The 27,436-nt window shown below is 49.9% G+C and overlaps 1 protein-coding gene across 2 annotated transcripts; it reads left to right on the top strand.

The window, feature by feature from the left end:
* Nucleotides 1-8,805: 8,805 nt before the first annotated feature.
* Nucleotides 8,806-11,118, top strand: Id2 (inhibitor of DNA binding 2). 2 transcript variants are annotated; one of them, XM_059248378.1, is made up of 3 exons: nucleotides 8,806-9,230; nucleotides 9,538-9,601; nucleotides 10,449-11,118. In XM_059248378.1, exons 1-2 carry the CDS (start codon nucleotides 8,883-8,885, stop codon nucleotides 9,592-9,594), a joined length of 405 nt encoding a protein of 134 aa, XP_059104361.1. In that variant the 5' UTR covers nucleotides 8,806-8,882; the 3' UTR covers nucleotides 9,595-9,601; nucleotides 10,449-11,118. The 2 variants fall into 2 exon arrangements, with proteins under 2 accessions (XP_059104361.1, XP_059104360.1); XM_059248377.1 differs by having other exon boundaries at nucleotides 10,333-11,118.
* Nucleotides 11,119-27,436: the final 16,318 nt, after the last annotated feature.

Raw genomic sequence — 27,436 nt, 5'->3', positions numbered from 1 at the left:
CAACCTCTGGATTCGATCATATGTTCAGTCGCTGAGTCCATTAGATTTAACAGGTAGGTGTGGAAGCATACTCATTCTAAAAACAACTATTCCATGTCCATCTCAAACTTGAAGCTCTCAGTGGCGGTCCCGTGCAGCTGAGTAATACGCCCTCTCAGGCGCTGTATGCAAGGCGCATAGAACCTTCAAAATCACAGGAAACTGATACAATCTTCCGTCTCAAATACGACAAAAGAATGTAAAACGGTCAGAAGAGTGTACCTTCCCAGGGTCACATCCGCCTGCCATGCTGCTGCACTGGGTGACCACACTGCTGACATTAGCAGTCTGGGCTCCCCTCTCTGTAGCCAGGATTCAGGGCCCAGCAGGCCATCTTTCCTCTAACCCTCACAGAGAGTCTGGCCTTTCCTCCCCAAGGACAGAGGTTCTCAAGCTTCCTGACGCTGTGACCCTTTAATATAGTTTCTCATGTTGTGGTGACCGACCGCCCTCCACCATAAAATTATTTCCTTGCTATTCCATAACCGTAATTTCGCTGCTGTTATGAATCATCATGTAAGTATCTGATATGTAGGGTATCTGATAGGCGATTCTGTGAAAGGGTTGTTCAAGGCACCTCCCTCCCACAGTTAAAAACCACTGCCCGTGGGCAATCACCAGGACACAGCATTGGAGAACTCCTAAGGACACAATGAGGTTGGTTAAGCATGTGGCATTTCTGAGGGATCGTGAAGCATCTGTGGTAAACACGTCGTCCTTCGTTAAAGCTAGCACGTCTCTCAAAGAATTAAGTAGATGTGGAGCATTTCCAGAAAGTTTGGGCCACTTAGTAGAAAGGCTTAGTTCCCATTCTTTGAAGTCAGAAAGGCATGGCCTGGGACTCCTGGGAAACTGGACTTCCCTCCAGTCTAGACTGCCTGGGACAGGAGACCTGGCACTGGCCCTTGGCCATGCCTCTGAGAGGGAAGGTTCAATGGAGCAACACATGGAGAGGCCTGGCACTCTAAGAGAGAACCCTGGGACCCACCACAACTCACCTGAGCATACACTGCCACAGGGTACGCGCTGGGTGGTAGACATGTGGACGAAACCAGAGTAGAGAAGCCCAGGGCCAAATGGAGAGATGGCCATACCCACTGTCCAAGCTGCTCAGGAGGCTGCGGCAGGGGGATCACTCAAGGCCATGAAACCTGTTGAGACCTCAAGGGAAGGGAAGAGGGAGAGAGGGAGGGAAAGGAAAGAGAGAAGTGTGAACTGGGGAGGGAGGGGTGGGCCGCCGCCTCACCTAGGTCGCTCTTCCCTGGCTGCGGGTGCAATCAATGATAGCATCAACTAAAAGACCCAGCCAGCCATGCTTCACTGTGAGGGGTTTGCCCTCCCGCAATGATTGTTTTCTCAGGAGCAGTCTGGCCACATCACCAAAGATGTCTTATGGCAGCTGCCAACAACTACCACCTAAGGGTGCCCACACCACTCTCTGGGAACTCAAGGCTCTTGAGTCCGAGCCATCAGGCATCCGGGGAGGCCATGGAATTATTTTACAAGTTCACTTAAATATATATAATATATAATATGCATATGCCTATTTTAATGCGTGCTTTTAATGGAGTTACACCACGGGGGTGAGGTTGTCCCCCAAGAGCCAAGCACTGTCTAACAAAACCCCAGTGCCAGGCATGAGAAGAATAAAGAGGTCAAGTCTCCTAAAGCAATGGGCTATTGCCACTGCCCTTGGCTTCCTCCCAGGCAAGACTACGGCTAAAGAAAACACACAGTTTGGACATAGGACTTGAAGGACTTGAGCCGGAACTGACCTGGAAGCCTCCTTCATGAGGATTGGCTCTTTGGAAGGTACCATGCAAGTTACCAAGGAAGAGGAGCCCATGAACTACACCAGGATTGAGCTAGCCATATATCCCCAATAGTGAAATAATGGCACTTTTATCATGGGGGTCACCAACAGCCATCTAATTAGGCTTAACATCTATTTAATAAGGAGGGAATTCACATCTGGTACTGAAAACCTAGCCAAGTACCCATGGCTGGAGAAATCATAGACTCTAGAGAAGAATCTATCGCTCTCTTTTACTAAGCCAATAAGCTTTCTAACTATATTCTAAGTGCTTACACGGGTGAGTGTAGTTCTTACCTCATCAAAAAAGCTGCTTTTTGCAACAGATGGACACTGTGACTGAGATCCACAGCCGGTCCAAACAGAGAATAAACAACTGCAGAATGCTGAAACCCACTATACATCTCTGCAAGGCAACCCTATACCCAAGGCTCCGAAAACCATGGAAGAGGGAAGATGTTAACAGGCGTCCTCGGCTGATGTTGCTTAACACTGTCCCCTAGGCGCGACATGGAAAACGCACCCATGAAAGCTCTTCAATATGGTTCCCGGAATAAGACTGGCATGGTGACACCAGCACATGTCACGTGGACAGAGGAAATCCTACATGATCCCACCCCTAGATGAAAAGCTGCAGGTGATCAATGGCTGCTGAGCAAGAATGAGTTGGTTTCCCCAGGGACAAGCTCACACATCGGGTGTTCAATCCCAAACAGTCAACCCTGGATGCATGTACATATGAGCAAGGCTACACAGACTCAGTGGGCGCGCGCGCGCGCGTGTGTGTGTGTGTGTGTGTGTGTGTGTGTGTGTGCACGCGGGCGGGCGTGAATTACACACACTAATTAACAAAGAGACCATGTACTTGGAGAGGAACACTGGAGTTTGAGCTGTGTTCCTCCACGGAGGGAAGGGTGAGAGTAACGCAGATACCGTGCTCCATTTAAGAAGTTCTCAAAAGAAAATTAAAATATAAAGTACAAATAATAAAAATAAAAATGCATGTATGGCCTAATTCAGGCGCCTTTCCTCCAGGCTTCTGCTGAAGGGCAATGTCCACATATCAACAGGCCACGCCGCCAAGATGACAGGATTGACTTAGGGACTCCAGCAGTCAGACCCACCCAAATCCCTGGGTCCAGCTCACAAGCCCTGAGAGGTCCCGGCTTTCTCAGTCCACCTCAGTCACCTTCTGAGGATGTGGCCCCAGGTCCTGCCCTTTTCTCACAGAACAAGGCGCAGAGACACGTGCGGGTGCGTGTGTGTGTGTGTGTGTGTGTGTGTGTGTGTGTGTGTGTGTGAATGATTGGCACGTGGTGAGGGGAGGGGTCGCAAGACCGTCCCAGAGTGTTTTCCCTTTAACTGCAGAGAAGTCTGTGAATGACCACGGAAGGAGAGGGGAGTTTCTGGAAAGAATGCCTAAAAATTGAGGGGAGGCGGGAGGGGGGCGTCAAACTCTTTATTAAAACAAAGTTTTCCCACCTGGATTCGCCCCACCAATGACTGCCTAGAGGGATGATGAGCCCAGTGGCCAGCAGAGCTCACAAAAGGCAAGCGCACCCGAGCTGCGGGCACACCCACGGAGCTCTCGGGGCCCCACCCCGTCGGGGGCGCGGCAGGGGTGCCCCAGGCGCACGTGGTGCGGGCTGCGGGCTGGGGTAGACTGCAGTGGTGGACTTGGCTGAGTGAGGCTCGGCCGGCGTGCAAACGAGGCTGGAGCCAACCGAGGCGGTGGGGGGGGGGGGGGGGGTAGCACGCACAATGTGTTTCTTGTTAGGGACTCTCAGGCCGGGCCAGGTTTTGCTTTTGGTGCGGCATTATAATATTAAGAAGCAGTTTGATTCCGGACAAGCCCGCCCTTGTTGCAGGCTGCTTGCGGGTTCCCACGGACGCCAGTGGGCAGACGCGGGTGGCCTGGGCGCTGCGCTCGTCTTGGCGCGGCGGGCTGGGGGCGGGGGCGGGGGGTGCGCCCAGCGGGCTGCGGCCTGGGGTCCCCGCGGTGACCCCGGCTCCCGTGGTGGCCCGACCCGCGGCTCGCGCCTCCCGGTGGCGCGCAGACTCGGCGACGCCAGCCCCCAGCTCTCGCCAGTTCGCAGGCGGCCAGAGATTGTTTTCCAAGACCGTATCGCTCGGTCCAGTTAATTTTCTTTTCTTTTCTTTTTTTTTTTTAATTTGGTGACCGGAATAAAAAAAGTCCCAGGAAAATCCTTTGTGAATGCCAAATGTGACCGCAAATCGGAGCACTTCACAGTATTGGTAACAAAATATTTGTGGCGCTCCGTAGTTAAATCGGACCCTCCCCACCAAACTTCCCAAGCTTTCTTTGAACCTGGCTGGAAAGTGATCCTCTAAAAGGGAATCAGAAGGTGGTGGCAAGCAATTGGATTTGGCACTTTATTTATTTATTTTTAAACCTGAGGCTCGAGATAGGCAGGTAAACAGGACCGTGCCGGAATCCTAGAAGGAGTTATGGCCGGAATTGTGGCCGGGCGAGGGCGGGCCGATTTAAAGCTAAGCCATTGTAGTAGCAGTGGCGCTTCGCTAATGCCATTTATTAGCTGTGTGAGACACGAAGTGTAAGAGGTTAGGCGAGTCTTAAAAAAAAAAAAAAAAAAAAAACTCAAAGAGAAAAATAAACATCCCCTTGTTTGCTTTTCGTAGTCTTGCTCATTTTCCTTCAGTCCTAGCGCCCCTCATCTAAGGCCTTTTTAAACCCAAATTAGGTTTATCTGGTTGCAGGATAAGGGCTCCCTCTTGCCAAGGTATTAAATAAACACGTAAAGCAAAAACTCGAATCCTTATGCAACCCAGATGCTGTTTCCTCGAAAACCACTACAAACCCGGATAAGCCAGATAACAGCCCCGGCGGGTTGCGCGCCCCAACCCCCTCCCCCAAATCCCCAGCACTCCCGCCCTCACCCTTGGGTTTTAGGGCCAGCAGAGGACGATTGTATTTGGGATCTTTTCTGCAGGACAGGGGATTAGTAACTGCCGCTAACACTCTCAGCCGTGGATGAGCACCCTTGAGGGATCCGGGTGCCATAAACTATCCGGAAACGTTGGCATCTGGTTCCTAAAAGGGATCTTTCCCTGGAGATAAACCCGGGAGGAGGTGTCTGAGTCTCCAGGCTGACTTACAAGTTTCTGGACTCTTGGTGGTGTCAGGCGAAAACTCAGCACTAGGAAGGGGCTCCCCCCCACCCCCCGCCCGCCCGCCCCGGCTTTTGTAGCGGAAATGAGCACGCAGATGCGGGAGCCGCACGCTGAGGCTCGGAGGAGCCCAGGACCGCAGGCAGCGGGGCATCCTACCATCTCAGGGTGGGGGTGGGGCTGTCCTGGAACAGCCTGATGCTTTTTGCATAACCACTAAGGATTCCTAAGAGAATGTCAGTAGAACGAGGTGTGTGTGTGTGTGGGGGGGGGGATCGAGGATAGGGGTCCTTCAATTTTTTTTTCCAGTCAAAGCCATCTAGGCAAGGACCAAGGAGATTCAGAGGAATAAATAAATCTTGCCCCGAGATCAGACAGCGACCTCCTTCGCATGCACTCCTACCCTCCCGCCAGAGCCCCACGCCTCTGTTGCAAAAACAAATGAAATAAAGCAAAACCTTTTTTTGCTTTGGCAACGTCTAAGCCACATTAACGCCCCCTCTTGAGAAGGAAGATTTCTTTCTTCTCCCTCTCCTGGCTTTTTTTTTTCCCTCGATCTTCTACCCCCCCCACACACACACACCCCCTCTTTCTCCTGTTCTTTTCTTCTCGGTCCTCCTTCCTCTCCCCCCCCCCCCAAAAAAAAAAATCACTCGAAACTTAAGACGTGCAGAGGCTGCAGGTGCGCGCAGGCTGACGGCCCGGTCAGGGCGAGCCTGGGACCGCCGGGCCTTGCAGGCATTGATCAGCTGGGGCGCGCGCGCTGAGTGACGGCGCGGTTGCCATGGCAGCCGCCTGAGCGGCGCCGCGAGGACAAGGCTGCAGGGCGGCGTGAATGGGCGGCGTCACGCGCCTGGCGCCAGAGAGTCTGCTCCGGGGCTCCGGCTCCGGCCCCGCCGCGGCCTGGCCCGCGCGCCGCCGCCGCCGCTGCCAATTCATCACCTGTCAGGGATCACTCGGGGGGTCACGGGCGGAATGGACACAGCTGTGAGAACAAAACCGAGGGGAAGAAAGGCGAGAGCTCCCAATTGCGCCAGATGTGCAAGAAAGGGGACCTCGAGGATCGCCCCCGCCGCGCCGGCTCCTCCCGCGCCCCCCCCACCTTCTCCTCCCCGTGGCATCACGCGGGGATAGTAGCCAAAGGGGGCTGCGCCGGGACCTGCTTCTGATTACCGCGCGTGGCCTGGACACGGTGGGGGATCCGGCGGGGGGGGGGGGCCTGGAGCAGGGCTCAGGGAACTCCAGAGCGGGTCTGTCGCTTTAAGTGGGGGGCGACCCAGTGGGGTAGCTGGGGTGGCCAATATTTCCACCCCCTCCCCACCGCCCCGCCGGCGGAAGCCCTTCACACCTTCCCACCACCCACGGATCCCGCCCTTACTGCAGCTGGGCGCGTCCTGCAGCTGGGACCATTTGAACTTCGGGGCTCTCAGATGAAAATCCACATCCATACCAATTGGCACATTTTTATATGCCATTATAAGCCGCCTTCTTCCCCCCCCTCCAAAAAAAAAAAAAAAAAGGCTCCCACCCCATTCCTGGCCCCCAAACATAATTTTAAGAAATGTCAGCCCGGGCTTGCTGTGACAGACTTAAACTAGTAACTCCGGCCTTTTCTCAGCCATTGACTTATACAGTTTCACAATCCCCTTAAAAATGATCTTTAAATGAATGCAAAAAAAAAAAACAAAAACTGGGTGGTGTGCCAACAGAATCGGATTCAGCGCAGCCCGGCAGACTGGACTCTGGCATGGCAGCCAGAGAAAGAAACGCCAGAGAACTTTCACCATATTTAGCAATTTTACTATATCAGGGTACAAGAATGGTCTTGGGAGAAGGCGCTCATGCGTTGTAGCTGCCAGTGTGTCGAGCGAAGCTGCACAGCGCTCATTATCATCCAGCCCAGGGCCTTTTCTGTGGGGATAATGAGGCTGGCACGGGCGCTAACATACGGTGTCCTTGGAAAAAGCTAAGAATGCGTCAGTACCGCAGGAGATGCAATGTCCAAGAATCATAAGTAATAATTTGAGAATCCCAGAGATGTTTGTTTACATTGGCTATTATTGTAAAATACTCAGAGTATAACATCATGAACCAAAAGTGTCAAAACAAAATCTGTTCCGCGGTGGCACGTATGTGACTGAAACACATGCACACAGAGTACATCAAGAAGCTCGAACTGTGTGTGTGTGGGGGGGGGGGGGGGCTCAGATAGTAAATCCCTTCCAGGCTTAATAACCGAGGCAGGCGAGCCGCCCGTCAAGCGAACGCTGTGGCGGAGCTGCGGGCAGGCACTGCAGGACTTGCGCAGATTTCCCTGCAGGGCAGCGTCCCCTCTGCAGCCTCCACACTGAGGTGGCCGCATCTGACCACCTCTACGCCACCACGGGACTCTGCCTCCCTCGAGAGAAGCCCTGGGGCACATGGCTGTCACGTGGAGGTCAGAGATTGCCTGGCCCACCAGCTGAGGAATTAATCATTAATTGAAGGGAAAATACTGTCGCCCCCCCCCCCCGCCCCCCGACTACGGAGCTCTGCCCGGATTCTGCCTTCTTCCTCTTTCTTGCATTCAGAGGATGTGGTGGATGGAGACAAAAAAGAGAAAAAAAAAAAAAAAAGTCAGCATGATACTACCAGTTTACCCTTTCTGGGTTTTTTATTTTTGTTTACAGGAATATTTTTCCTCTAATACACAGTAGTCTTGTGCAAACCGAGAATTCAGTCTGAACTAAAGAACTTGAGTCAAGGGCTCCAAACTTTCTAAAATGTAGCTGCATCCAGAAAAGGGTGCCGACAGATTCCTGACCTCAGACGTAACAGAATTTCCTTTAAAAAACAGCGATAAGCTGTCAGTCAATAGCTGGGACCACCTACCTGACAAAGAGCTTCCCAAGAGCTGTAAGTGTTGGAATGTGACACCAGAAATCACAATTTGTGCATAATTAATCGCATCACTTTGCCACCTACACTGAAGGGCACAGACCAAGGGCAGTGTATGTAAATGTAGTTCCAGTGTGCAAACCCTACTAATGACCTCCGACTAACGGAGTCATTATACTAAACCCTGGCCTCATTCTTGGAGGGGCGGAGAGGGGGAGAATCCTGAACGTGCCGGGTCCCTCGGGGCTCCTCTGCGGTCTGAGGGAGACCGCACAGTGTTCGCTCCAACTCCTCTGTCACTGAGTTTCCGAGAAGGCCTCCCGCGTTGCTCCAAGTTGCAAAACCCCACGCTAAACCTGTCCTGAATGTGGACGTGGGTAGTTCCCCCCGCCCCCCCACCCTTAAACACAGCTTTCTTCATCTTAAAAGAAGGAACTCACTCTACAAACGTGACTCCCTAACGGCGCGCTTCTTTTCCCCTCTGCAAAGGTCGCCCTTTGCCGTCTTCCCTGACGCTAGCGACCTATGAGTTCCCCTCTGCTGAGCGGAGACCTTAGGGCTGCTGGCAGCCCCGGGCCGGGGGATGGCTCGCACCGGGCACACCTCCAGGGTGGAGGGTCCTAACCACTCCGGGGATCGGAATCAAGGGGGCACATTTGCACACCCGGGCCCCCTGGGCTCCCTGCGCACACTGTACTCATTTTACCACCCCAGCTGGGCTCGCGCCCGCTCCTCCCACCCCACGGGCATTGGCTGCAAACGCGGAAGGACCGAGCGCTCGCGCTCGCCAATGGGAGCACTCCCTCGGCATGATGGACGGGGCCGCTTCCACCAATGGCGGCTGAGCGATGCCCGATCGAGCGGCCCGGGCGAGCGCGCATAAAAGCCGACCCGCCCCGGCTCGCGCTTCATTCTGAGCCGAGCCAGGTGCCGCGCAGCCAGCTCAGCCCCCCCAACCCCCTGCGGCTGCTCCCTTTCCCCGGCCTCTCCTCCTCCGAGCAGCATGAAAGCCTTCAGTCCGGTGAGGTCCGTTAGGAAGAACAGCCTGTCGGACCACGGCTTGGGCATCTCCCGGAGCAAGACCCCGGTAGACGACCCGATGAGTCTGCTGTACAACATGAACGACTGCTACTCCAAGCTCAAGGAACTGGTGCCCAGCATCCCGCAGAACAAGAAGGTGACCAAGATGGAAATCCTGCAGCACGTCATCGATTACATCCTGGACCTGCAGATCGCCCTGGACTCTCACCCCACGATTGTCAGCCTGCACCACCAGAGACCTGGGCAGAACCAGGCGTCCAGGACGCCGCTGACCACCCTCAACACGGACATCAGCATTCTGTCCTTGCAGGTGAGACTCGCTCGCCCGCCGAGTACTCCCCTCCCTGCCCGTAAACTCCCGGTCGCCCGACCTGTCACTCCTTTTAAAAGCCCATTGTGGAGACGGGCTCATTAACTTTATTTTTTAAAGAAAACTGTACATTGAGCCTCCTGCGGAATCGCTACTTAAGTTCTTCTGTGTAGGTTGCGTCTCTGGATCTGCATGGTAGCGTGAACCTGTTTAATGGGACTTGTTGGCACTTTCGTAAGAGGAGGAGGGAGGCTATCCTCTTCTAAGATTGTCTAATATCCCTGCCTTTTATCTTCTTTCTCTCCAGGCATCTGAATTCCCTTCTGAGCTTATGTCGAACGACAGCAAAGTACTCTGTGGCTGAATACATGGTGAGTGTTTGCGGGGAGCCTCCTCCTGTGTGCGCGTTTTGGTACTGTGCTTGTGTGTGTCTGTACAGTGTTTGATTTGGTAACTGCACGCTTCCCTCGCTCTGTTATGGGTGCCTCCTGTCTTACCAGATAGGCATGAAGGGGCTTGTAGCTGTGTGGTTACCCGGGATTACAGAACATTTGCCTTTAAAAAAAAAAAAGAAAGAAAAGAAAGAAAAAAGAGAAAAATGCCAGGAAGTTATGGCAGGTAAAGTGTTATACTGGCTTTGTGAGCCCAGAGGTGGTACTGTGAGGTACGAACCTCGGCTGTAATTAATCTTATCTCCACAAATTCTATAGTGATTCCCCCCAAACTGCAAGCGTCTGAGATTTCTTGAGCTAGCCGAGGATTGCTGCTACCCGGAGCCTTTACCCCTTGTGCCCTGGGATCCAGATTTCCCTATCTGTTAACTAAAGGGCTGTTTTCAATCAAATAATTGTTACAAGAAGCACCCTGGCGCCTGTGAGCAGGCTGTTAGAGATCCAAATAGGAGACTGGGTTTGGGAAGTTTTCCCCTTGAGTCTCTGCTATTTTCATGTTTAATTTGTGCTGTGGAGGCCGGGTATGTGTGCCGCATCTGGACGCCAGGGTTTGGTTTAAATGCTCACACTGTGGCTTCCCCGGCGCCAGGCTGCCCGCCTCTGCCCTTAGGTTACTCTCTAAGCTTCTTTTCTCCCCCAATCTTTTGCAGGCGTCTGGGGACTTTTTTTTTTTTTTTACTTTCTCTTTTTCTTTTGCACAACAAGAAGTCTACAGGATCTTTTTAAGTCGCTGAACTTTTTGTTTTATTTTCAACCATTTCACCAGGAGAACAAGTTGAATGGACCTTTTTAAAAAGAGAGACGGAAGGAAAACAGAGAGATCATCTTCCCCAGGAGTTCTCCAGCCTGGACTGTGATACCGTTATTTATGAGAGACTTTCAATGCCCTTTCTACAGTTGGAAGGTTTTCTTTATATACTATTCCCACCATGGGGAGCGAAAAACGTTAAAAATCACAAGGAATTGCCCAATCTAAGCAGACTTTGCCTTTTTCCAAAGGTGGAGCGTGACTACCCGAAGGACCCAGTATTCGGTTACTTAAATGAAGTCTTTGGTCAGAAATGGCCTTTTTTGACGCGAGCCTACTGAATGCTGTGTATATATTTATATATAAATATATATATATATATATTGAGTGAAGCCTTGTGAACTCTCTAATTAGAGCTTTCTTGTATAGTGGCAGAAATACCTATTTCTGCATAAAAATGTAATGACGTACTTATGCTAAACTTTTTATAAAAGTTTAGTTGTAAACTTAACCCTTTTATACAAAAATAAATCAAGTGTGTTTATTGAATGTCGATCGCTTGCTTTATTTCAGACAACCAGTGCTTTGATTTTTTTTATGATGCTATGTTATAACTGAACCCAAATAAATACCAGTTCAAATTTATGTAGACTGTATTAAGATTATAATAAAATGTGTCTGACGTCAATACCAGGATTCTGAATGATTTTTGAGATGGCTTGTGCTTGCCTGGGCCACATCTTCTGTTCCCTCTCTCTCTCTCTCCCGGTCTTTATCACCTATGTGTTCCATGCTAGCTCAGCAGACCAAAACATTGTTGCTGCTGTTAGGGATGGTGGGGACTGAGAACTCACACACCTAGCAGCAGTGCCTGTGCATAGAAACAGGGAGGCGATTCCCTTGAGTTAGGTCACGGACAGTCTAGAAAGTGTACAGTCTAGAGAGCCTAGTGTCTGGGTGTGTGCAAAGACGCTTGGAGCAAGATCCAGATTTAGAAGGGAAAAAGGGGCCTTGACCGGCACAGTTTGCCTCTGGGAATTTAGCTGTCAAATCTGGCCAGGAACACCCAGCCCTGCACCTCCCTCTCTTCCTCCACCTGTGGCTTACCCAAGCCTGCCTGGGCCAGCTGCTTTCCCAGCCCCATGGCTATTAAGTGCTCTTTACCCTTGACTGCGCTCTGAGAGGCAAGGCGCAAGAGAAGTCCCTCCCCCGCACCAAAAAATAGGGTATCGCCAGTATTTCCGCTGGCTCTCAGAGCCTTGAGGACACTGGGCCGCTAATTTAAATATGCATTCTATGGGTGCTTAGATTCTGCTCCCAGACTGGAAGTGATACGGGTTGAGGTGGTTCTGGAAGCTGGTCCTGGGAGTACAGCCGCAGTGCACGGAAAGGATGGGACACGGGGCCCGAGTATACACCTCTCACCTGGTGCCACTTTCTGGGCCAAGCAGGTGTTTGGGTGGCGCCTGCTAGTCTGCCTTGGCTGAGGTGTTTCCTGGCCCCTGACACCGAATCCATCATGGTGAGTGGAGGAGGGGCAGCTTCGGTTCCGGTGGTCCCCGCCTCTTTCCTGCGGGGTGGGGTTCGTCCTTAATGATCACACCAGGGGATGCCTGCTTTGGCCCTTACATACCTGGGTTGGAGGCTGCCCCGAGGGGCCAAGGCAGCCGCCCAAAACACTAGTCACCGGTTGCCTACTATAGCCCCTGTATGCACACCCCGCCAACCCAGCATGCAGTGCGTCCCCCCACCCTCCCCAAAAGCGGGAGGGAAGTACGAGAACAAGTTGCTGCCCCACCCCTATCCCCAGCCTGGTGACGGCCGCTTCCCATCCTCTGCTCCGGTGGCAGTGCGGGTCTGGACCCTGAAGTGCAATCGTCCTATCTGAACGGCAGGGCCCTTCGGAGCACCTGTGGGGTCTCTGGACAACCAACGCCGCTTGCAACCCTTGAATGACTCCTAACCCGCGGCAGTCCTGGCAAAGTGGAACCTTTTGGAGGGGACTTGGAACTGCAGCCTGTCGCGCCATGGAGGCCGAGCGCCACCTGCTGGCAAACATGAGGATCGCTACTGGCCTATGGTTCTGCTGCTCCCGGGCGTGGGTGCTGGGTGCAGGTGACTTGGTCCTCAGCATTATCCTGACCACGCTCTCTGGCCATGTAACCTTCTAGGGAAATGATGGCTGTCATCCCTAAAGACTCCGCCTCTAGCACCGTGTATACAAAGCCGTTCCACCGCAGAGGCCTTTAGCAGCATGCTTCGCCTCTGTCTCTAACTTTTGCCTTTAACGTTTTTGGGTTTTTTTTGTTTTTTGGTTTTTTTTTCTTTTTCTGGAATTGCTTAAAGCCTTTTCCTCAGAACCCCAAATGTTACCTTATCAGGATAGGATGAGAGTGAGCAACATTTTCTTACTCCAGATCTTAACGCCATTTTCCCCTCCACTGTGTAAGATGTAGGTCCAGATGGTTCATGTACATTTTATCAGTTTTTTGAAAAATTCTTGCAGCTTCTAAATTTGGGGGATTTTGAGAATTTTGAATCATAACACGGTGGCAAATTTAGTAACATTCTCATACTTCATTTGTTAATTTTTTTCCATTATATAAGTTTTAAATTTCCTTTCATTGATTTATTTGTGGTGCCGGAATCAAACGCAGGGCCTTAGTAATCCGAGGCAAGCCCCCTACCGCCAAGCCACCTCCTCAGACCATGATGTTATTATTCAGGAGGCTGTCTGTCCTTCAACAAGCTGTGGTTTCTAAAATAACTCGAACGTGATGTCGGATTTGTTGCTGTTCTTTTGTTTCGTGGCTGTGTCCACCACAGACTCTGGTGACGCCGTATTTCATTTGTACTTGTGAGAAATAAAGGACTGGCCTTTTTCTCGTACTATCCTACACTCGGTTTTAGAACAACAGTCACGCTAAGTTCAAAGGATGAGGTTGGTCGGTTTGTTCTCGCGCCGACGCTGTGGTTAAATCCTGAAGAGACGGGCAGATGTGTATGTAGTCCTTCCGTGGTACAGAAAGTGGCCCTGGATGTGCCACCCACGGCCAGTCGGTGGACAAGCTGACTGAGTCTGTCATTGCTTCCTGTCGGTAGGGGGCTTCCAGGTAGAGCCGACCCAACAGCGATGATCAGTGTTGTCAGTCAAAAACGGTTACAAGAATCCTTAAACTCAACGATCCCTTGCCCCAAACATGCAAGCCCTCCTTAGCCTGACTTCTTCTGCACCTTTGGGAGTTCTCATCGCTTGCTGTTAGAAGGGGGGATCCAGGCTCTGGGTGTCTCTGTGGCATGGACCTACCTGGACTCTGGCACTTTTTATTTTCTAGTTTATGGTAGAACATAGGACAGGTATTCCTGGGAACTAGCTGAGGCCATGCTGTCTTGAAAAAGAATGAGGGTAATGACCTATAGAGGACCTTGACCTGAAGTGTAATAAGCAGAACGATCTGGCCGATAGCTAGGTCTATGGTAATAATAGTGAGCCTGGGAACTGTCCTACAAGGAAGGGGGAGGAGTCGGAAACCCCTGACCCGAGAGTCCAGTCAACCCTCCCTCCTGCCACCAGGGGCTTCCAGATGGTACGACTCCTGCCTGTTAATTACCCATGATCCCGTGAGTAAGTAATTGCAATAAGCCCATTGGTTCATCCTTCCTCTAAGCTGGGAGTGCCTTCTCTATCCACACGCATAGACATTTCTTTACGTCTCCCCAGGAAGAGTCCCACAGCACATGGTAGACTGTGGGATGTCTTTCTGTACAATGTGAATATGTGTTGCTCTTATTAGTTGATAAATAAAGCTGTCTGGCCAATGGTGAGGCAGAATAATGTTAGGCTGTACATTCAACCTGAAGACAGAGATGAAGAAGGGCAGAGTCAGAGAAGATACCATCTAGCTACTAAAAAAGCAAGATACCAGGAGACTGGTAATGCCACAGCCACGTGGCAAAACATAGATTAATAGAAATGGGTTAATTTAAGTTGTAAGAGTTAGTTGGTAATAAGCCTGAGCCATCGGCCAAACATTTATAAATAATGTAAGCCTCTGAGTGATTATTTGAAAATGGCTGTGGGACCAGGAGGGACAGAAAAAAGCCTCCAATTAATTGGTTTTATAGGGTAAATGCAGAAAGATCAGAGAGACAAAGGAGCAAGCCACAGCCACCTCTTACCTCACCAACTCCTCAGACTGAAAGGGCTGAGCCCCTGCCTCCACCCCACCATATCACTTCCTGTTTCCCCTCCCAAGTGCTGGGATTAAAGGCAGATGCCTCTCAAGTACTGGGATCAAAGGTATGAGATCCCAAGTGCTAGGATTAACAGTGTGTGCCGCCACTGCCTGGCCTCCAGTGGCTGGCTCCACACTCTGATCTCCAGGCAAGCTTTATTTGTTAGAGCACAAACACAGTATCACCTTAAGAAATGGCAGCAAGATGATCCAGGAAGCCTAGGGATGGGCGTCCTGTTTAGTGAAGTAGGCACAGTGAGGAGATTCCCTAAGGGCACACACAAGGAAAGAACAGAGCAACGGCGAGCACTGTGTACATACCTGGGGCAGCCCCTGGTGAGGGGGAGCCCTCTAAACAAACTGGAGCTTTGGCCAACACAGCTGAAGACAAGATGTGGCAAGCTGGGGAAGCGGACTGTATGAAAACATAAAAATTTAGCACTGATCTGAGACAGGCCGCCAAAACAGCCCAGCTCCAGACCGCTCCCCTCAGAAACCCGTGTCTGCTCCTTCCCTGTGTGATGCACCCAGTGGGGCCCCTCCTGTGGATAATTTGGGGTCAGGCAATTCCTGGTAAGATAGATAAACAAGGCCAATTTAAACCAGTACTGGGCACAAGCTCTGTGAGTGTGACTGTCCTTGAAGTGACCTGTCAGGGGAAAATTCCTATTTATCATCTCATGACATATACATGGATGGGTCCTACATATGCTTAAAATGATGGATATATGCCCAATGCGTGAACAGACTGCCGAAGTTACGTCACAGCTCATCTGTCAGTCAGGTTAGGATCAGCTCCATTGCTGACCCCTCAGATCAGTTCCTTCCTCCACCGAAATTCATTAAGAAGCAAAACAAAACACAAAACCCTACAAAGAACCAGAGTTCTTGAGCTACATGCTTACCCAGACCAACTTCCAATTCTGCACAGTGTATTCTATGCTAAACTCAGACTTTTAGTAACTAGATACTTGAATATGGTCACTGTGTCTTGTCCAATCTGTTGTTTTAGACACCAAGAACCTGGACTCTATGTCAAGGTACGCACACACACACACACACACACACACACACACACACACACACACATACACCACCCATCTCAGTATAGGAATGCAGAGCTTCTTTTCAAATTCACAACCACAGCTTGCTCTGACCTGGAGTTGAGACATTAAGAGTTAATTAGGATTGAAATTAATTGATTCTGGCGGGTGACACCCTAAGGACCTGATGGACAAAAGTAAAGGGTTTCTTTTGGTTTTGGTTTTGGTTTTTTATAGAGAAAACACACAGAATTCTCACATTTAATGGTAGGGTAAAAAGTACTTATAATTTAAAAATATAACCAAGACTGGAAACAAGGTGCTGGGCGGGATAAGCAGCCTGTACAGCGAAGAGGAAAATCAAAAAACGGAAGAACTATAGAGCACCTAAACTATGATCGGCAAAGTGATCAGAAAGAAAAAAAAAAAAAAAAACATTAGTTGAAAACAATTAATTAATGAAAATAAACAATGAATGAGTTGAAAAAAAATAGTTGAAGTGTTACGTCTCAAGCTCTGGGACAAATGGCTGAGGTGCCTATTTGACATATCCGAGTGGACCTGTCTGTCAGGTTCTCCCAGCATCCCTCACTCTCTACCTGTTACAGGGTATGGCCGGCATACCCCACCCTCTACCCTGCCCCCCAACTCTCCAGCCCAGGTCCTGGGCTGCCCTTCCCCCAGAGGCTCTTCCCTATCTACTCTGGACATTTCGTTTTCCCACCGCTTTTTACCTTTCGATCCCTGGGCTGCTGCACCTGGTTCCCTCTCCCCTGCCCCCTCTCCTCACACCACTCAGGGTCATGTCCACTCTGAAATCTCCCAGATATCCCTGCCTCTGGCTATGCTCTCTCCCTTTTGTCTACAATAAATCTTCTCCTCCACCATACCTAGGAGCAGTCATGTCCTTCCTTTTTAATTCTTTTTTCCATTCAATAAGAAAGCCACGAGCTGGGCGGTAGTGGCGCATGCCTTTAATCCCAGCACTCAGAGGCAGAGCCAGGCGGGTCTCTGTGAGTTCGAGGCCAGCCTGGTCTACAAAGTGAGATCCAGGACAGGCTCCAAAGCTGCACAGAGAAACCCTGTCTCGAAAAACTAAAAACAAAAACAAAAGATAGCCACAAAATGCTCTATTAAAACAGTAAGAGTTCACAAGAAATAAAATAAAAAATAAAAGAAGTAATATAGCCACTGAAACTCAAAACTCTCTGCATACGGTAAAATCCAGGTTAGGAACTACTAAAGAAAGACTCGATAAACTGGACGATAGGCCCGAGGAACATGTACGCAGGAGAAAGGTATCACAAACTGAGAGGCACAAGGGAAGGAGGAGGTAAGAGAGAAGAGCCACGTGAGGAAGGCTTGACCACGGCTGCAGCCACGAAAAGGATTCATCACCGCCAGCAACTGACCATCAGGCATGTCGGTTCTGTATCAAGGTAATATTCCACACACCAACTGCACAATAAAAAACACTCATAGGGAACAAACACAGCTTGTCTCCTGAGCTAAGAACGCCCCTCTCCATACCTGCTCCTGTCCTTGGTCCACGGCACAGTCCTGGCATCTCCAGCATGCTGGGATTTCCCCTGCGACCGAGGGTGCGTCTTCACCCACGGATTTCTTGCCTCTCTTCAGGGACTGCGATCCTGCCACATGGTGCCAAGCCTCAGCCTCTCTCCACGACCCCTTCAGCCCCCCCAGCTTCCTTCGCGGCTGCCCAAACCACTGCCACGTGGGAGAGTCCACACAATACCAAGTCTGACTGTCAGCCTGTGATGCTCTGGACCACAGCTCTGTGTGCTGACCCAAAGGAAATGCTTTCTTCCCAGATTTTGACCTCAATGATGCGGATCTCTTATCTAACCACGGCTGATTCTTCAGTTCCAGCTAATAAACACTGATTGTCCCAGTAAGGAAAGGTTTCACTTCCACGCATTCTCAACCCCAACCACCACACCAACAGCCCTGATGAAGTCTTTACCTCCCTCTGAAACTTTGAGAGCCAGGCCTCCATGTCTGCGTCTCTCAGCATCCGTAGCTCATTAAACTCTGAGTATACAACAGTCTTTTCTAGCCAAAAGAAAGAAAAAAGAAAAAAAAATGAATGAAAGAAAAGCTCTAAATCCTCCCCTAAAAACACAGCCTGGTCAAGTCCATCAAAACAATATCCAACTCTAGATTTTACAGTCCACTGAGGGAACCCAAGGCAGGAACTCAAACAGAGGCCACAGAGGAATGCTGCTAACTGGCTTGCTTTCCATGGTTTATTCAACTTTTTTTTTTTTAAACTTTTTTTGAGACAGGGTCTCACTATGTAACTTTAGCTGGCCCCAAACTTACAGAGATCTGACTGCCTCTGCCTCTGGAGTACTAGGATCAAAGGTATTCACCACCACACCAGCTCAGCTTGCTTTCTTCTTATAAATCCTAGAACCACCTGCCTAGGGACGGCACAGCCCACAGTAGGCTGGGACCTCAATCATTAATCAAGAAAATGGCCCCACAGACATATCCACAGGCCAATGTGATAGAGACAATTTTTCAGTTGAGGTGCCCTCTTCCCAGGGGACTCTCGTTTATATCAAATTGATGAAAACTGAGCAACTGTCCCGTGAAGTTACATATGCATCTCTTCATTAGCCCAGCTGGCCCTAACTTAGAAATCTACCCAGAAGTTACATTTGCCCAACTATGAATTAATACTGCACCAAGTCAATGGGTTCAGCATCTTTCTCCTTCTTCCTGATTGTTTTCTTCTCTTGATATTTTTTTTTGGGGGGGGGGGGGAGGGGCAGGCATGGAATTGCTCACCTTGTAGCTCTGACTAGCCTGAGAACTCATTATGTAAACCAGGCTGGCCTTGAACTCACCGAGATCCACCTGCCTCTATCTCCCAAGGTTAAAGGTGTGTGCCCCCAGAAAGGGCTCAGATAGGTCTAGCCTGCATCCTCAGACACATGCTCTAAGGGCAAAGGAGAGCAGAGAAATCAGACTTCACGGTGTAGCCACGATGTTAGCCATGATAGTGGAATTATTGTGTGTCTATTGTAAGATAAAGATGTGGTTGACGTTCCTAGGACCCAAGAGAAATGAAGACAATGTAAAGTCTTGCCATTGAACCGAAAGTGTTAGTCAGTTTAGATTTGCTTCCCCCCTCCCTCCCCCCGGAAAAATATATGTTTCTAGCTTGCCACAGAAAATGCTTAGTAGAAATGACTGTAAAGCCAGGGTTATCTGAAGCCTTTAGCCTAAGAGAAAGCAGGTTGCCGGGGAAATGCCTGACCTTCAGAGGACATGGAATGTTCAAGTAGGGCCAAGAGGAGAGAAAAAGAAAAGAACTCTTCAGGTATCCATGGGAGTTCAAAGACACCAACTATTATTATTATTATTATTATTATTATTATTATTATTATTATCTATTACTATTATTATTATTGTGTGTGTGTCTATATGTGTGTATGATGTGGGGAGCAGGTATGTGTGATGGCTAAAGTTACCTTTTAAGTTTAAATTACTGTGCTTAGATCTATAAAACACAAAATGCCTCTAACCTGTAAGCCCCTCTTGCCCAAGGACTGATAACTTCCTGGAATGCTGGGGGCTGTTCATGTAAGATAAGAGCCCAATGTTTTCCCTTCTGTAAACAAGCTTGGGTATCCCAACTGCACATTGTGTGTGTGTTCTTGATCACACGTAGGCGGGAAGACATAGGCAGGAAGACTGTCAGGATGTACGCTTGCCCCTGATTGGATGAAGGCAGGAAGTATGTAGCTTTGTGGGGTTTGCCTTCGTAAGCCCCTGACTAATGTAATTTGGCACCCTGAGAATCCCAGGTACGTCCAGTATCCATGGTCCTGGCCTGTACTTAATAAAGCTTCCTTCAACTGTGGCTCAGAAACTGTGGTAGTGGTCTTGTTCTTGCCCAGTGGGATTAACACACACATATGTGAAGGCCGGAAGACAATTCTGTGGGGTCCAGTCTCTTCTTCCACCTTTACAGGACTTCTGGGAATAGAACGTAGGTCTCTCGGCTTGCGTAGCTACCTTGTCAACTTATTCTAAAACGGGATGACTAGGGGGATAGTTAATCACTTCCGCCCCTCCCCTGCCGGCCAGGGTGAGCTGTTAGGGTCATGATAGTGAAACTCAAGACACCAGAGGTCAGTGTATTGAATAAATTAGCAAGTCAGACTCAGAGGGCCAGAGTGTGTGATTTCTTCCGTGTGTGGGAAGGAGAACAGTAGCAAGGATAATAATAATAATAATAATAATAATAATAATAATAATAATAATAGTAATAACGATAAGTTGATGATTTGTAAGTTGTAGGATACTAGAGAAGAATTGGGGGGACAGAGGGAGGGAAGAGGAGAACAGGGGTGGAAGACAAACACCAGCTCTGTGTCCCCCAGCAGGGACGCTCTGGGCCCCTGACACAGGGCTCTAGCTGCTGACCAGTCCCTGGCTCCGTTGTTCAGTCCCTGCAGACTGACCTTGACTTGCATGGCCCTTGACTTCCTGTCTCTGAGCTGACAACAGCCTGTGTCTCTGACAGGTGCCTGTCGTGGGTCCCACCAACGGACAGCCAAAGGAAAAGTGGTCCAGACCTAGAGGAGCCCTCCTCAACCCCACCCCACCCCACCCCACCCTGCCCCCAATCCCCCACTCCCCCACTCCCCCACAGCCATTTTCGGGAGAGAAGGCACGCGGCTCCATGCTGTCAGAGCGGCCCTGTTTTGACCGAGTGCTCCACCTAGAGGCAGCATTGTGAACGCTGTTTCACAAATAAAAATCTTTTGTAAAATGCATTCCGTTACTCCTAGGTATCCTCCTTTTACACCTCTTTCTCCTCCCATAGTCTCCTTCCTACCTTTCTTTCTCTCTCTCTCTCTCTCTCTCTCTCTCTCTCTCTCTCTCTCTCTCTCTCTCAGACGCACACACACACACACACACACACACACACACACACACACACACACACACGAGCACCCATCCAGAGCCCTCACAGAGGGAAAGCAGACTCTCCCGTCTGGCCTGCATGCAGACAGGCTTCAGAGCCAGCGTTAAGCCGCTCCATGGTTCTGGAGGAAAGTTCACCAAATGCAACCATTTTCAAACTCTGGCTCAGAGCTGCCATGGAAGCCACGCCAGGCAAGAAAGAGAAAAGCCGTTCTTAGCGTTCTGATTTTACCAGAGCTTCCTGAAGCGCCCATCAGCTTAAAAAAAAAAAAAAAAAAAAAAAAAAAAAGCACACATTAAAAATGTCAACTGAAATTGTAACTCCCTAGAGTAAAATATTTTTTTTTAAAGTGAAAAATCTGTTTGAATTTAATCCAAGCTGATTTGAGTTGATCTGATTTAAAATGCCCTCGCTAGGAAACTGATTCCCACCCTCTCCACAGGCTCTGACTCTGTGCCTGACGGGGGTTTTTGAGAGTCCTCCTGAGGCAAACATGTAATCTGTGCTTGCAAACATCAGCTGACAGGAAGTAATTCCAGCCGTGGCCGGGGCGCACACAGACAGTGTCCCCAGAGACACCCCAGCTCGGCAGAGAACCGCAGTGAAGGAACAGAAGCCCATGGAGGGAAGAACCGAAGTGAAACCCCTTGAGCCGAAAAGTCAATGGCCAGAACGGAAAAGTCACCGTTTATCCGGAGTGCCACTTTACGTGGCTGGTCCCCCTAGGTCAACTGTGGTCTAAAGGGAAATGGAAAATTCGCTCTAAAAAGCTCTTATGATTGCCTTACGTATCAGTTAAACACATGCACACTGTGCCTTCCTGGGGTGGCTTTACCACACTTAACTCTGTGGTGGGAAACGCAGTGTACCCAGGGTCCTACTCCAAGTTTCTGGGACCCACCTAGGATCCTGAGCCACGGCCACAGAGGACAATAAGGCAGATGGCGGACGGACTCTTTTTTTTTTTTTTTTAATTCTGTATTGATTCATTGGGAATTTCACATCAAGCACCCCAATCCTGCTCACCTCCTGGTTCCTCCATATCCTCCCCACACCTCTGCAGCATCCTCCTCCAAAGGAACCCCTCCAAAAGTTAATTAAAAACAAAACAACACACACACACACACACAAGCCCCTTTGGTCCTCCATCTTTCCAGCACCTCTTCATTTATCTTAATGGTGTTAGAAGTTGTGGTATGTAAGGCAGTACACCCTTTTGTCCAATCAGCCCCACCAGCAAAATGTTCATTGCAACGAGTCACTGGTTCAAGGCCTCTGGCACACCATTGTCACTGGACCCTCACCAAAACTGGTCTTGGATATCTTGCTGTTGCCCCGAGTCATGGAGAGCCTGCGAAGGACCAGTCCGTTTACGCACTCCAGCAGGTCATAGATGTGGTAGATGTGAGGGTGGACCAACCCAAGGTCCAGGATGTGGGTCTGGGTGGTAGCTGAGCTGGTGGGTCAGGGTCAGTGCCCCCCCCAACCACCACCACCACACACCTCAGGGCCATGCCATTGGGGCCAGCTCTCCCACACTCCTGTTGAAGGGTAGGACCATCTTTCCCCAAGAGCAGGGGCCAGCTCTCCCATGGGGGTGGGGCCAGCTCATGGGCAGCAGGCGCTTTGGGCTGCTTATTTAGATTGAAATGTGTCTACAGGAGGAAAATGTCAACCCCAGCAGAGCAAGCCTGGCTCCCCAGGGCTGTGCAACTCTCACTGACGGACACTCCCTCATCAGCATCCACGGCGTCCCCTATGCACCAGTGCGGATGGCATTCCTGCAGGAGGCGGACACGTGATCAGAAGTCACACCGCCAAATGTCCAGGTGATAAGGGCTGAGGACAAATGACAGGCACAGAGGGAGAGACGCGAACTCAAGACCAGCTCAGCTACAGTCCTGCGGCTCCAGACCCATGTCCTGCCCTGGACTTTGAGGCTCTTTGAACTCTGTCTCAGCCAGTTGGGGTGACAGACAGCAGCTCCCAACTCCTTCCAGGAAGCAGGGGCGCTGCTGCTTTTTTTTTTTTTTTTTTTTGCCTCCCCCAGGCTTTCTGTCCAGCTGCGCTTCCCAGAAGCCTCACCCGACACTTCCTCATCCTGGCCTGCTTGTGGCACCCACTCCAGAGCAGCCTTTCTAAGACTGGAAAAGCGGGGTGGCTGTCCCTCGCCCAGCCAGTAACGACCCCCGCTGAATGCTCCCTCCATGAGGTCATGAGCTCAAGGGCTGGAGATGCTCCCTGCAGCGTTTTATTTTGTTACCCGTTAATATTCGATTAATTGTAAAGTGTGTCCTCTAGCCAGGTCCAAGGCAGCTGAGGGGTCACTGAGTGCATAGGCAGGATGCCTGGGAGGTAAGACACAGTGCCAAGGACAGGGCCCAGCACCACAGGACGGGGAGAGGCTGGAGACGAAGTAAAGGAAAGAGAAGCTGGCTGACAGCCGTCCTTGTCACAAGCTGCAGCAGCCAACACCTTTTCACACACACACATACACACACACATGCACATGCACGCGCACACGCACACGCACGCGCACGCATGCACCCCGCTCTCACCACCGGCTTAATGAAAGAATAAAAGATAAAATTGTCAGAATGGCAACACTCAGACTTTATAGCACACATCTAATTCCACAACAGCTTTGCAATACTCACAATTAATATTATAATCAAAGGTGTGAATAAAATAACACGTCCCCCAAGGTGGCCCTGCCAAGCTGGGTCATGGGCAGCGCAGACAGACAGTTATCCTGACAGGGATGCTGTGGCTTACTCAGTGTGTGGGGGTGTGCATGTATGAGCACATGCATGTGCACATCTCTGTGTGTTTGGTTGGCTGGTTTTTTTTAAAGCAGGGTCTCATGTAGTCTATACTGTCCTGGAACTTGTCATCCAGGATGATCTTGAACTCCTGATTTTTCTGCCTATACCTCTCATGTTCTAGGACTACAGACATGAGCTTACCGTGCCCAGCAGTTTGGTATTTGAGACAGGGTCCTTTAGCCCAAAGGTGACCTCCCACTGGTAATCCTGCCTCTGCAACCCCAGTTCTGGGATCACAGGTGTGTATGACCCCATCTAGCCTTGTCTCCGCTTTGTTCTGGGTCTCTGGATCAAAAGAGCGGTAAATGGATAAAGCATGACATGAAAACCTGAGGTCTAGGGTTCAGATCCCCAGAATCTGTGTCAAACATAAGCACATGTCACTGTCGTCTACAGAGACAGAGAATGCCCAGAACAAGTGGCTAGTTGGACTGGTCCACGAGCGAGCTCTGAGTTCGACCGAGAGACCCGCCGAAGTAAATAAAATGGGAATGGTCAAAGACACCTGACGTCACCTTCAAGTCTTCACCCGTGTGTGACCACACATGTGCAAACACATGTACATACATGCATGCATACGTATACACCTCCCCCGCAAGTGAAATGAAGACTCATCCAGGAAGCTTAGTAAGCAAGTGTTGAGGTGATTGATGTCTGAGAGGCGAACAGGACGAGGCCTCACTCACCAGCTCCGCCAACAGGCTGTCTGCAAAACGGACCAGTTATTAACCTGGAGGTACATCTTGTTTGCAAGAACTCAGCACAGTAAGCTAATTTGTTTCTACATTTGATGGGATTGTTTCCTCTCGGGATTTTCAGAACTGTAATTACTGTATTGCAACAAATGCTGAAGTTGAATGCCTCATTACAATATATTTTTATTGTTATCCCGGGAATCAAAAAGAATCCATCTTTCTCAAAAACCTCTACCCTTTCCGAAACACACATTTCCATTTTCAAAATTTCTTGCAATAATACTTCCTCATAAACTCTTCCACCTTTTACCCTCTGATTGAGCTGTGAAAAAGCATGAGTCTATTTGCTAACATATATAATATATATATTTTATATATATACACATGTATGGATGTACGTATATGCACATGAGGAGCTGGAGAGGCAGCCCAGTGATTAAGAACTCTTCCTGCTCCTCCAGAGGACCTGAGGCCAGTTCCCAGCACCCACACTGGCCAGCTCACTATGAAACTGCAACTCCAAGAGATCTGATGCCTTCTTCTGGCCACCGAGGGCACCACGTGCACTTGCCATCACACACACACACACACACACACACACACACACACACTAGTGCTAACGACTTCCACACCTACAAAGCAATCTGTGTGGTGCGGATACGGTGGCTCCATCATAGCACATCCTCACCAAGGTGAGTATCACTGAAAACTCGTAACAGCTGGGGACCAGCATGGACGTACGTGCCTATAATCCCAGCATTCAGTAGGCAGAGGCAGGAGGATCGCTACAAGTTCAACATCAGCCTGCAGGCTGGGAAAACGGCTCAGCAGTTAAAGGACTTGATGTGCAAGCAGCATGCGTGGACCATGGTTCAGATCCCCAGAAGGCTTGTGAATGCCTAGTGGACATGGTAGCCGTAATTCCAACAGCCCAGCCTCAGGGACTGGGTATGCTGGGAGCAAGCTGGCTCGTTAGATTATCCACATTGGCAAGCTATGGGTTCAAGTGAAAGACCTTGACTCAATGACTAAGATGAAAAGTGGCCCAGGAATACTCCAGACATCAACATAGGACTTCTACACATGCACATACAGACATGTACGTGCACGCGCGCACACACACACACACACACACACACACACACACACACACACACACGCCAACCTGAGCTACAAAATGAATTCAAGGGTATCCTGGGCTAGAGAATGAGGCCTTGAGGGGAAATAAAAGCCTAATCTAGAATGTTCTATAGAATGTAATCTTCAGGGCTCCCTTTAGAGGAAGGGCACTGGCCTCTTTGGTGACGTATTGTGTCCCCCAATATACTGTGTCTCCCAATAAAATAAAACTTGCCTAGAGATCAGAGGAAACAGCCAGCCACTATATAGAAGTCAGGCAATGGTAGCACACACCTTTAATCCTATCACCTGGCAGGCAGGGATCTGTCTGGATCTCTGCGAGTTCAAGGCCACACTGGAAACAGAGCCAGGCTTGGTGGTACAAACCTTAAATTCCAACACGAGTTAACCATGGAGGTCTGGAGGTCTGTACAGACAGACAGGAAGTGACAGAGCTGGGCAGGAAGAAGAAGTGATGTAGCTGGACAGAGAGAGCAAATCAGATGGCAGAACAGCAAGGCATATAGGTGTGGGTAGACAGGAAGTAGCTCATCTTTGGAAGCTGCCGAGTTGGTGAGGTGAGGTTAGCTGTGGCTTTCCCTATTTCCCTGATCTCTCAGGTTTGCACCCCTCTATCTGGCTCCATGTTTTTTATTAATAAGACCATTTAGAAATTCATCTAACACCTCTGAGTCATGTGACCAGAGGTCTTGTTGCTACTGTGACATGAGGGACACTGGGCTTGTGGGAAGGGACCCGCTGACATCACAGGGAGAAGCAGCCGGGAACAGGAAGGTCTCCTGGGACACAAAGGGGGCTCAGCACCCAGGCTCGTCGCTCACCGTGAAGTTCCTTGTCACCAGCACCACCTGCAAGGGTAGCCTGGGTCTGCCACACTGGTGACTGTGCCCTTCAACATGTCCGAAAGCAGAGAGAAGGGGATGCTGGGGCTCTGCACGCTTTCCCCGTTTTGTTTCTATTTCTCGCAGCCCATGGGACGGCATCACCCACATCCAGGTCTTTTCTCCTCAGTTAAACCTCCCAGGAAATGTCCTCACAAACACGCCCAGAGGTGCGCCTCCTAGGTGATGCTATATCCATGCAGTTGGCAGTGGCGATGACCTGTCACTCATGTGCTATGTCAAAATGAGTTCCAACAGGAAAAAATGGTAAGAGACAAAAGCTGGGAAGTGGGGGGGGGGGCACCATTGAAAACGACGTTTTTGACTCCTAAAGAAGGCCCATGCCCGTGTTTTGACGCTGGTGATCACGGCTATCCAAGGGCCCTGCCAGCTAGCCCCTTGAGTGCATTTACAGAATAATGTAATGTTTTGCCTCTGAATCTATTTCGCAGACATTTAAACCGATACAAAAATTTTAGATGGCAAGAAAGAAACGTGTGAGAATATACGTATTTTCACACGCCGTTAAGGGGTTTGCATGAACAAAAATGTTTAGAGATTATAATTCTAAAACACTTGATCTCTTTCTGTTTCAGACTGTGTTCGAGACATCAGCTCTCATGTTAGAACCTACCCCAGATGGGATGCTGTAAGACAGCCATGATACACTGTGTTGCCAGTATTCTGTCTTGTCATTCTTTGGGGTTTGGGTGGGAGGGAACTAATCTCCATCAGGTGTTATTTTAACTGTATTTTACCAGTGATGAAGATGAGGATGAGCATGCGTGGTGTATGTAAGAGGTTTTCTCCCCACCCCCGGGTAGTAAGTTTGTCCACTGACACAGCAGGCCAGATCAAGCCGAATTGAAAAAAATGTAACAACAGGTTTATTTGAGCAAAGCAAGTTCTCCAGTCCCAGAGATCGAGGCTGGAGAAGCCCCATCCTTGAACTAAAGCAGGGAGACTTTATAGGTTGTAGGCAAGAGGTGGTGACGTGCCCACCACAAGCTGGGTTTGTGCCCAAGTATGGTCAAAGGCTAAGCAGTTAGGCAGGGATTGAGGCTGCTGGCGACCTCAGGGGAGAAAGTCACAACAGTTGCTAAGAATGTGGAACTGGGCTTTTTGGTAGCTTTTTCTTTGTTAGGAGACTCTGAGTGGGCGGGGTTTGGAGAGAGAGAGAAAGAGAGAGAGAGAGAGAGAGAGAGAGAGAGAGAGAGAGAGAGA

This window comes from Peromyscus eremicus, chromosome 22 (assembly GCF_949786415.1).
Source record: "Peromyscus eremicus chromosome 22, PerEre_H2_v1, whole genome shotgun sequence".
In the NCBI taxonomy this organism is placed as follows: Eukaryota; Metazoa; Chordata; class Mammalia; order Rodentia; family Cricetidae; genus Peromyscus; species Peromyscus eremicus.
Note: the sequence above shows the minus strand (reverse complement) of the source record. Positions and strands in the feature narration are given on the sequence as shown.